The sequence below is a fragment of the Rhipicephalus microplus genome, chromosome 7 (genome assembly GCF_043290135.1).
Source record: "Rhipicephalus microplus isolate Deutch F79 chromosome 7, USDA_Rmic, whole genome shotgun sequence".
Lineage (NCBI taxonomy): Eukaryota > Metazoa > Arthropoda > Arachnida > Ixodida > Ixodidae > Rhipicephalus > Rhipicephalus microplus.
The window spans coordinates 80,608,252-80,620,430 of record NC_134706.1 but is presented as its reverse complement, the minus strand read 5'-3'; the positions used below and the strand labels follow the sequence as shown (position 1 = coordinate 80,620,430).

General features: G+C 45.4%; 1 protein-coding gene across 6 annotated transcripts in view; it reads right to left on the bottom strand.

Annotated features, from left to right (window-relative positions):
- The window catches only part of LOC142767517 (japanin-like-RA1), a 227,720-nt gene that overhangs the window by 96,467 nt on the left and 119,074 nt on the right, over window positions 1-12,179 (bottom strand). For all 6 annotated transcript variants that reach the window (XM_075869323.1, XM_075869324.1, XM_075869328.1 and 3 more), the window contains one exon: window positions 10,371-10,432. In XM_075869323.1, the coding sequence (XP_075725438.1) occupies window positions 10,371-10,432 (62 nt within the window). The remainder of the gene's footprint in view (window positions 1-10,370; window positions 10,433-12,179) is intronic.

The following is a 12,179-nucleotide window of genomic DNA, read 5'->3' as shown; positions in this document are numbered from 1 at the left end:
TAAACCACCGCAAGAGCTGGGGGACCATGAAATGTAAATCCTGACATTCATGACATATATATCATGCTTTTCATGTTGTGACTGGTCAAATATGTTCTTCATACAGTCATGTTATGCCATACCTCGTTTGCTATTGATACAATTAGTGAAACGGCCAGGAGAGCTAAAAGGCGTAGGTGGCTAGATAGATAAATACGCTCAAAGTCGCCGAAGTTTGCTAACAAATGCTTCGCATTTAATAACAGGATACAGAACGACGGTGCGACCAGAGAAAACGAGGTCTGTATTAACAGAACAAAAGAGCAGCCGCTTCGACGTCGTCCTCCTTGGAGGAACCGTGGGCGCTGTCCAGGCTGATCATTTCGTCATCTTATGTCTTCTTGCCGGCCTTTTATATATATATATATATATATATATATATATATATATATATATATATATATATATATATATATATATAAAGAGAAAGAAAGATAGAGAAGAAAACCGCCTTCTATTATACGATTTTGTTCTCAAGAACACTACAAATGGTAGGACAACATCCAGGCCTTCTCGATGGCTCAAGGTCACTCTTGCCGTGATGCGACAAAGACAGTGCAAGGGCTACATTTGCGTGGAAATGCCATTAACGCTTCCCACCAGGACAACGCCTGCCTCGATAGTCAATCAGCACTTTAGCCACTATCAACGCATATGTATCAACCGAAAGCACCACCGAGCTTTTCTGAATTATCGCGCGACTGCGCATCAAGGCCAAGGCCCTGACAGTGCCGACCTGCACGCGATTGGTTCCGTGTTTGCCGCAGACGCCTCGAACACCATGAGAATAACTCACCCGAGAGTCTCAAAGAGTTCTGGTACAGCTTCGCGGCATTTATATCAACTAGGCTACGTGACGTCATCGTTCTTCGGAGGTTCACCTGCCGCATTCCTACCATCGGCTGCTTTCAGACCACCGGTTTGTTGTGGCTTCCAAAACGGCGCCGAGAAATGGGCGGCGACTGTAAATGCTGTCGGAGAAGACGAGGTCTGGATGGACATAAACAAGCCGTGCATGGACAAATACCATCTCAGAAATACTGCCGTGGCATGGCATATATACGAAGTCGTGCGGTATCAGAACTCTGCAGACTGGAGCAGCAAGCTCATAGCTGTTTTGAACGGAGTAACTATCACCGGTCCATGACTACCCAATCCTACATGGCTGCTATCGAGGATGAAGCGTAGGATGAGACGCACCGCAAGACAACAACTGCACATTCAGCTTACCGGCAGCCCATTTAAGAACCTGCCGCGCCCACCAACCACATAGGTAAGGCCCACCACTTCAACCCTCGAACTTTGTGTCTGTAACTAACATGATACAGTCTGCGATGCATGCTGTGATTATACCGCATTTGCAGCCAATGAAAAAGTGGTGACAAGTCTTTCTATTACATGGTGAAATTAGGACAACTTATTTCTATCAGACATACTCAGATAAGGGGCCCTAACGCCACGAGCAGGCACTCTGAAGGCCTGACCTACAAAAAATTCAGAGAAAGAGGTCATTGTCGCGTGAAAACCTGGGCATTCCGCAGAAAACGAATTCATGGCCCAATACACAAAAGCCTACCTACTGCGTGGAGCCACACCTTTGGAACAAATAAAGTGACAGACAATGCATCGCTTGTCGAACGTTTATTCATTTTGTCATGCAGGCAACGAAGTATCGCTTATCGTTCCAATTTATCCGAACCATAACAAGCTGATGTGCACAAGCCACACCCAGTGGCATGGTAGTTCACATCTGACAGGGAGCACCTAACTCGGACTACCAGTGTGTCACATGAGGACCAAGTCAATCCAAACTCATTTTTCCCGTGAGACCAGTCACTAATCAGCCAGGCATTACCAAGCAGTAAAAGGCCTTTTAAAACCAACGCGCACGTCGCATCTACGTTTGACAATGTTCGCATCTATCGTTCAGTAAGTAAAACAAGTGCGCCGCAGAATTGGCGGCGGCTGAGGTAATGCGCTGTAAAGAAGCTCACGATGAATTGTCGGCGCTTTCAGGCAGACCGATTGTCGGCGACACTCTAAGGCAGAGCACAGTGCATCTTATACCTGCGACCACTACGAGATAGTCGGTATCGGTGACTGGAACCTGATCTGGAAATTTCCGGGTGAAGGCAGGGTAGCAGAATCTGGCCACTCTGGAACAGCCTATGCCATGCAGAGGAGACATTGTAGGTGTCGGCAGCCTACCATGCTCGCAGTCGGCGCCATTGTGACAAGAAAGAGAACCACAAGGGCTTGATCGTTAACTGGGCGAGTGAAAGGAAGAAATTTATGAAGTGATATAATAGCACAGGCCTACCAGAAACGGGTGATGTGTCTGTGCCCTCGTTTTGCTACAACACACACACACACACACACACACACACACACACACACACACACACACACACACACACACACACACACACACACACACACACACACACACACACACACACACACACACACACACATATATATATATATATATATATATATATATGTATATATATATATATATATATATATATGTGTGTGTGTGTGTGTGTGCAAATTCTTAATCTCATCTACCCACTAACCTTCTCTCTTCTCCTATCCCTCTTGCCTTCACTGGGAATCCATTTAGTTACCCTTAATGACCAGCGATTGTCCTGCTTACGCGCTACATGCCCGCCCCATGTTCATTTCCTCTTGTTGATTTCAACTAATATATCCTTAAACACTGCTTGTTCCCTAATCCACTCTGCTCTCTTTTTGTCTCCTAAGGCTACACCTACCAATGCTCGCTGCGTCGTCCTCAGTTTAAGCTGAACCCTCTTTGTAAGTTTTCATGTTTCTGCTTCGTAGCTAAGTGCCGGCAGGAAAGCTGCTCTAAACTCTCCTCTTGAAGGATAGTATCAATCAACCTGGCATAATTTGAGAGTGCTTGCCAAATATGCTCCACTAATCCCTATTCTTGTAGTTACTTCAATGTGGTGGTTTGGCTCCGCGGTTATTACCTGCCCTAAGTAGACACAGTCCTTTACAACTTCAAGTGGACCCTTACGTATCTCAAAGCACTGCTCGCTTCTGAGGTTGTACATTACTTTCGTTTTCTGCAGATTAAATTTAAGACCCACCTTTCTGCTCTGCTTGTTTAACTCCGTAATCATGAGTTGCAATTCGTTCCCTGAGTTACTCAGCAATCCAATGTCATCGGCGAAGCGCAGGTTACTAAGGTACTCTCCATTAACTCTTATCCCTAACTGCTCCCCTTCTAGTCCTCTGAAAACCTCCTGCAAGCACACGGTAAATATCATTGGGGAGATTGTATCTCCCTGCCTTGAACCCTTCTTGATTGGTATTCTGTAGCCTTCTTTATGAAGCACTATGTTAGTTGATTCCCCGAAGATTTCTTTCAGGATGTTTATATATGCTTCATCAACGCCCTGATTTCGCAATGTCTGCATGACTGCTGATATTTCTACTGAATCAAACGCCTTTTCGTAATCTATGAAGACTATGTATAGTGGTTGGTTATATTCTGAGCATTTCTCTAATACCTGATTGATAGTATGAATGTGTTCGATTGTTGAGCAGCCTGTTCAAAATCCTGCTTAATTTTTCGGCTGATTGAATTCTAATGTTTTATTAACTCTGTTAGCAATTACTTTTGTAAATAGCTTGCATACTATGGAAAGCAAGCTGACCGGCCTGTAATTCTTCAAGTCCTTGTCATCTCCTTTCTTATGCATTATGATGATGTTAGCATTCTTCCAAGACTGTGGTACTTTTCCCGTCAGGAGACAACTCGTAAACAGGGTGGCTAGTTTTTCTAACACAATCTGTCCTCCATCTTTCAGCAGATCTGATGTTACCTGATCCTCACCAGCACCTTTGCCTCTTTGCATGCTTTCCAAGGCTTTTCTGGCTTCTTGTATCCTTACTGGTGGGGTGTAATCTAGGTTACTGCTAGTAATTATTGTATTAAAGTCGTGGTTATCCCGGCTACTTCACAGATCTCTGTCAAACTCTTACGCTTTTTTACCTATTCTATTCACGTTGGTAGTTATTTGGCCGTCTTTATCCCTCAGCGCATACATCCGATTTTTCCCTATCCCAATTTTCCTCATCACTGCTTTGACGCTTCCTCCGTTTTTCAGAGCGTGTTCAATTCTCTCCGTAGTATACCTTCTCATATCGGATAACTTACGCTTAATAATCAACTTCGAAAGCTCTGAGAGTTCTATTTTGTCTGTTCTACTAGAGACTTTCATGCTTTGACGTTTTCTAATGAGATTCTTCGTTTCCTGGGAAAGCTTGCGTGTGTCCTGTCTGACTACCCTGCCTCCAACTTCCACTGCACACTCCATGATGATAATCGTCAGATTATCATGCATTGTATCTACGCTAAAATATTATGCGGCCAAGGTGCATAATTGTATGCGCCTTGGCCGCTTCCTATTTTAGTCAGGTTAGCCATGTTAGCTGAGTGCCGGACATTATCAAAAGCTTTTTCAAAGTCTATCACCAGGATGGCACGCTCCTGTTGCGTGACTCCACTGGGACGATTGATTACGTCGTGCTTTAGATAAAATAGATAATCCTGTGCCCATAAATGATATCTAAAACAAAGCTGGGTATTCGGAAAAAAAGTCCTTAGCCTCCATTGATTCAGTGAGGCGAACGTACAGTGCCTTCTCCTTGACCTTACCTGTAGCCTGGTTAAGGAAATGGAACGGAGGTTGTCTATGTTGTTCGGTTCTCCATGTTTAAGAATGAAGGTTTTCGGCCGCTTCCCATTCCTGAGGAAGTGTGCCATCGACTCAATGCTTATTAATCAGATTAGTAAATATATTGAGCACATCGTCACTTAAAAGGGTCCTTAACACTTTTTTAGGTAACCATAAAATTTTTACTGGAAAAGCGTATTGCTTCACAAATTCAACGCCACAAAACTTTTAAGACGCCTTGTGACCTTGAGTACTTTTTCTATTTCCTTTGAATACGTGGCTTTTTCATTGCGATTGCGCATGCACGCGTGGATAAGTGACGGCCTCCCGTGGCAATCTCTCCAATGACTGAGCGCGCCATGTTCAAATGAGCCAATGGCGCAGAGATTGGCTAACTACAAGTGATTTTTGGCCTGGCTGCGTGATTGGTTGAGAATTGAGAGAGCAATTTTTAGCCGACTTTGCTAATTCAATGTGAATTCTAGGCAGCGTGCTGCGCTATACTATCTGGTTCACATGTTGCCGGGAGGCTCTACTACCAATCAGCAGCAGTTTGGACTATGCTCAAAAGAGTGTTGCAGGGTCCGTTTAAGTTGGTCATTAAGGTGGCAGTAGTTTGGGCAGGACCTCGGGCCATTCCGCGACGCTTTATATATATTGCCGCTCTCATCTTCGCAGCCGGGGAATCTCGGTCCATTTGCGGGTTCGTGATTCCTTTGTAATCGAAAACGTGGTCAGCGCTCACGGATACATTGATGTATTTGCTCTCTAGACCTTGAAGTAGTTCAGCAGTGTCTACTGCATTAGCATGGATTGCTTGCTGATGGTTTTGGTGGGCGGCTGCGCGTGATTCGTCTGGACAATAAGACCGGAGTAACTGCAAGGCCGATTTAGTGTGTAATGCGCCCGTGAGTGCGTCACACTTTGCGAATTATCTTTTGCAAGTTTGTTGGTATATTCTTTTGCTTGTGCTGTTACTTCCGCGATGCGAAGATTTAGCTTGCGGTTAAGCTGCTGGTGCGTCCATCGCCTGGTCAGCTGACGTCTTGAATACCAGAGGTGCAGCAGGTGCTGATGTACTGCTGGTGTTCCCCGGTCGATTTTGATTTGTTCGGTCACTTTCTTCCTCTGCCGAATGAGTGCTTGTGACCATTCTTCATAGTGATCGGGCGGCTTGTTAAATGGAAAGTTCTCCGTTTTACCGAAAGTGTGCCATTCTAACAGTTGGACTGATTTATCTCGTGTTTTATGACGGCCATATGTCAGGGTAGTATGAATGAGAGAATCGTCGCTTCCCAGCGCTCCCCGGGAGTTTAATCATTTTAGTTGCCGAGCGTTGAGAGCCATTGTAAAGTCTGGGCATGTGTCTCGTGATACCCTGTTGCCGATTTGCGTGAGGTAGTCCACGTCCGTGAGTAGCGTGAGCCCTTCTACGATCACTAGATTGTGTAACTTGCGCCTTTTCGCATCTTCGACGAAGTAACCCCAGTCTGCATGTTTGGCATTGAAGTCATCCAGCCCTAGCATAAGAGCGCGTTCAGCTATTGCTTTGGCCTTCCAGATGACCTCAGCAAACCTATGGTGTCGGTCCCGTGAGCGACTGTATATATTTAGAACGTATATTGAATTACGGTACTTTTTGCGCGGAAGAAATTGAATGAATACATAATACAAGCTAGCGCCCCTGATGGCAAGGTCGTGCTGTAGAGTGGCATCAGGGTTATTGACGAACGTAACTGCTGATATACCGTTGGCACTAGCGTAAGCCGTATACATCGAAAGTTCGGCTGCGTGTTGACCGACATCTTGTAAAGTTATTACTTCTGGCACTGATTGTAAGGTTTTATGTGGTCATGTATCAAGGCTGCTTTACGGCGCAAGCTGCGACAATTCCAAGGTATTATTAAAAACTGCGGACTTCTGCTAGCCATTACGGGGCAAGGTGGAGACGTCGTCGCTATCTAGATTGATGTATAGGGCAGTAGCTGGCCTGTCACGCCGCCCGGGCAGCTGTTTCACCCCCTTGAGATGCTTGCCTTCATGAAGTTGTGAAACCTGTCGATTGTATTTGGCTATGATTAATTCTGCCTGGTAACTAACTGGATTCCCTGAGAAGGTAAGCAAGTTAGGGTGAGACAGAAGGTTAGGTGGACAGATGAGATTAAGAAGTTTGCGGGTATAAATTGGCAGCAGCAAGCACAGGACCGGGTTAACTGGCGGAACATGGGAGATGCCTTTGTCCTGCAGTGGGCGTAGTCAGGCTGATGATGATGATGATGACGACGACGATGATGATGATGATTATAAATTCCACCTGAGTGATGCAATGCATTGTAAGTTCACGAAGTTGCTGTGCAATCCTAGCTTCGAGTGTGGTGACGTGACTTAAAGTTGATGGCTCTACCATCCGAGTTATAGTTGCTGTAAAAGCTCTGAATTTCTCTCCCAGGGCCTTGTCCAGCTTGTAGACTATTGACGCTTGATTATGCGAGGTCAAACTGCTGCATTGGGTAAAACAAATGTCCCTTTCTGTCATCCTAGAAGGTAACACGGGCCTCTCGCAGTCTGTGGAAGCTGCAGATGTCTGGGATATTGATTTATTTGTGTAGTTGCCTGTGGAAGACAGTCCATTTCCTGCTTCTGTTGTGGAACTATCTGCTGCAGTTGGGCTAGCGTTCAATTCTGTTTCTCAATAGTGCTTAGGAGCTGTTGGAATAACGGAGATTCTGAAGTTTGATATCTATTTTGGTTACTCTGGGAGGCCACCTTTGATGCCCAGTTCATCTGAGGACTCGTTGGCTTGAAGGCCAAGGAATGGCGGTGTAGAAGTCTTGTCATACCCGTTGTGCCTATGGGCTCACTGTGCTCCCCTGAACTGGAACCGTGATTTGGATCGGGACGACGCCCGCTTCATGGATCAAGGCTGGGATGATGTGGCACTGGTATCGTTGCCAGCCACGTTGCTGCTTACTTGTGATTCCTTGTGGTCAGTAGACAGTGTCCGGCTGCGGTCGAGAGCTTGGGCAGCCTGCTGGACGAAAGGATTGGCGAAGGCTCATTGGCAATATCTGCGCGGACAGTTGCGAGTGGCGGTAGCATGTGACCCGCCACAGAGCACACAGCTTGATGGTACATGTGTGGGTGCGACCTGTGCAGTTCAGTTTTGCCACAAAGCGAACGCCGTTTGGTCTCCGGCATGGACGCAGGGCACACGTTCGTTTGATGTCCAGGTTTCCACAAATAACACAAACTGCGTTGGTTTTCCTGTACTGCTGTGCTAAGGTGGCTTCGTTGAGGCAGAAGACGAGCCTCGGGATATTGGTGTGCTCAAATGTGAGAGTTACTATATTGTTCGAGCCAAGCCTCCGGGCCCCGATGAATGCGTTGTTAGGCGAGGAAGTTTTTGCCAGAATGTAATCAGTGGTGAATGCATTCGCCAGTCGGATTACGCCTTTCCCAATGTTGTAAGTTGCCTTGAGTTAAGCTTGCAAGTTGATGGTTTTGTCGGTCAACAACAGCTGCTCCAAGCTGAGGAGGATGCGCAGCACACACTCATCTTTGGTGGTGACGATGATGAGGTTCTGTTCCCACAGTGGGTGTAGGCTGTATTGGTGTGTCAGGTTCAGGGCTTCTTCTGCAGCGATGCTACGTTGAGAGATGGCTGCCCGTATGCGGTTGCCGATGCTGCCTCTGCCTCTATTTTGCTTTAAGTTGGAAGCCTACTTGCGTTTGATGACTATCATCTATTCATCGGAAGCCATGCGAGGCGAGTAGCATGGTGTACCTATGTTCTTGCTTGGTTGACCCCCCGAAAGGGTGGAACTAGCTCCTGTTGCACAGCTTGAGGTTGTCAGTGTCTCTACGTCCGTCGGAGGTGTGCGAGTGCCTGGGTGGTTGCGACGCCTTTCTCGAAGTACCCCTTCGTAATAAAGCGAAACATGGGCTGATGATCGAGTGGCCAGCTGAATTTCTTGAACTTGCATGCTTTCTGGGTCGTGAACACGAATGACGGGCGCACATGTTGCGTCGAGATGGCTTGAGCAGCAGTCGCGCGTTTGTACTTGCTGCCGGACCCGAGGCTTAGCAGAGTCTCACACATTCACCAAGGTTTTTCACCAATAAAAGTTCGAGATAATTAGCCCGACTGGATGTTTTGATGTCCACCGACTTCTTTTCACTTGCGGAATCGAGGGATAATCGGTCTGGCGTCGTAGTTCAGAATTTGCGCACACAGTGATTCTCAAAACACAGAGCTTGTGAAGCATGCGTCTGCTCCGATTCACGCCGCACCTGCATCTGCCTGCGTTCCAGCAGAACACTGACCGCGTTTCGAAAGTATGCCGATGAGCGTCCCTTGCAGGCCATGGCTTTGCTCTGTGGGTGAAGCAGTGAAAGGCTCGATGCGCCGATGTGCAATCTAAATGCGGCAAAGTGACCCCCAACTCCGGACTACAGGGGCCCAGGGCAAACGGCAAACGGCCTAAGCAGCCCCCAATGCTGCTTTGCATCACATCATGGTCTTTGTGAGCCAGAGATAGCGTAATTTATTTCTGGCAGTTACTTTGCCTTCCCTTGAATACGGTTTGAAGTGTTTTATTTTTGTTATGGCCTGCATTTTGTGATTTAGAGTGAGCGGGATCACACAACATGAGTTGCATGGATGGGTGAGAGGCCGAGGCTCTGAGATGCTGGGAACTTTATAAAAAATGGCAAAGCTTGCGTGTATTAGAGATAACTAGAATGCGCAAGCATTGAAGAGTTGAACTTAATGACTCCGAAGTAAAATGTCGCCTCTTTCAGGTTGTTTCCAAGTCTTCTCTGGGTTATGAAGGTTGTTTCTTGGTTGTTTGTAAGTTTTTAAAGGTGAATACTTGTTCCTAAGGTTCGGCTGTCTGATGGTGGGTAACGTCTAAGAATATTTTCAGCGCAGAAAGCTTCAATTTAAACCAAAGACATTCACAGACACCCCGCGCGTAAGTCGTCCTTGGAGCAGGTTCTCCATTGCTTTGTGATCTTCTCGCAGCCACCCCTGTATTGCCGTTCCTTTGTATTCTTGAAGTGTGCATGCTCAGGATCTTAGGCTGGCCACCGTCGCTTGGCAACCGTTTGTTAGGCTATCTGTTGCTTTATTTCAGGTTAAGAAAAGTAGTTTCTGGTAAAATTCACTCAATATATATGGCACAAGCTCATTAGTGGTGGGAGTAGTTTCATGATTGGTCCTACTTATCTCCTTGGAGCTTACTCATCTGTTGGGAAGTTTTTTCATAATTATTGGAAGTTACCCAAACTCTGTGTTGCATAACTGTTTATGATGGGGATAGTATCCAAGTACAAGATGAAAAAAGTGCACTCAACTTAATAGCTTCGTTATTCTTGGGTTAAAACCAAGACAAATATGTCATGACCCGTTTTCACTGACTGCTTTATATGACACTTACTCCTACAAGGCGTGAGACCTGCTCGGATTTTTTTTCGCCGCATATCTTCACCAAGAAAACTGCTATAAAATAGTCATGAATGCTCGTGATTTTACTATATATAAAGTTGAGAAGTAACAACGCACGTGTTACCTATGTTTCAATTATTCTATAGATATGTACTGGTGCATGTGATACTTACACGCCCATGATAGGTTCATTCTCATTGAGCAGAGTGTGGCTTCTATTCGAAGGATTCCTTTCCTGAAATGGATTGACCAGAGTATTTCAAAATGCAGATTCGGGCCTTAGTCCAAGACTTCAAAGAAATTAAAATACATAGAAAACGATCCCCGGGCCTACGTTAGTCGCACTACGCTCTGGCCCGCTAGTGCAGTTTTATCTCAATACGAAAATAATGTTACGCTCTGGAAGATGCCCTTAGAGGTAAGTGGAGACTTACGTTGCGAGGAATAAAATATGCAGTCGACCCTCATTATTTAAAAGTCCAAGAGACCTTTAGATATTGTTTTAATTATCAAAAAGTTTGTATTATCAAAAACTCCGGGTTACATGAGCCTAGATAAAGCGGTAGCCCTCATTCAGACTAAGCAATGATTTCAATATTGTTTTAAACAGTGTTTCAAATCATAACTGGACAATAACAACAAAAATCAGATGCGCAGAATCCAAAAGTTCACTAGTCATGCACTTCTGACTCAACCTTTTAAAGACATTGCGAATAGTCAACTGCTTCTGATTGATTTGTGGGGTTTAACGTCCCAAAACCACCATATGGTTATGAGAGACGCCGTAGTGGAGGGCTCCGGAAATTTTGACCACCTTGGGTTCTTTAACGTGCACCCAAATCTGAGCACACGGGCCTGCGACATTTCCGCCTCCATCGGAAATGCAGCCGCCGCAGCCGGGGTTTGAACCCGCGTCCTGCGGGTCAGCAGCCGAGTACCTTAGCCACTAGACCATCGCGGCGGGGCAGTCAACTGCTTCTATATGTGCCTTTATTTCAAAGCTCTCAATGACAGATCAGAAGCATCATGATTTACCATGCTCGGGTGTCGTTTGCAACATGTGTTCAGCAGTAAAGTTTTTTCTTTATGAATTGAGGTGCTTATTTTCATTTTGCTGCTGTTATATTTGTACTTGCAGGCAAATTTTCAATTTGTACAAGAAAAACAGTAATTATTTGCCAATTTAGAAAAGGAAAACTGCGGACTAACAAAATAGAAAAATATTGAATAAAGCGGCCTTTGAATACATTGAAACAATAGCAAGCAACAAAAATCAGAGATTTTCTTCAATGAACAAAAGTGTGAATTATCATAGATGAAACTATCGCCAGTCTGGAGTATGGATAAAAGTGCGAGTCCGAAAAAAACTATTATCAACCAAGCAAGCGATGTGCGGTACCAGAGCTTGAACACTTGCGGCGATATATATGGCAGCCACTCCAATTTTATAAAAATGTCAGCAGCCACAGGTATAAATAACCTTATTAGACGCTATCTAATACGAGATGCCGAAAAGCTGAAACCAGCGGCGTATGAAGTACAGATGCCGACGTGACACACATAATATAGCCGCGTTCCTTTTTTCAAGTTTTGTTACTCCCCATTACACTATGTTCAGCGCAATCCGCACCTACATCGTTAGAGAAGTTTCCAGGATGTAATAGATCGTTATGTCAAGAATAGGCCCAAATTGTGAACCTTTCAGATTATTCTGGAACGTACGTAGCCACTAGCGATAACACAACAATGTTCAGTGGAAAGTGTATAAATGCCGGCATGCTTCACCGCTTGTCAGTTGATTGACGGCCAACGATCTGTTCGCCGCTATGGCGTCAGTGTGTATCGCTTTAATCTTACTTTTTGTTTGTTGGCCACAAGTGCGGCCCCAATAAAGAGTTTCATATAATCAACGAGTCTGCTGCCTTGGCGCACGTCACGACTTCGTAACAATAATTATACTGTGCGTGAAGTAGAGCACTGCC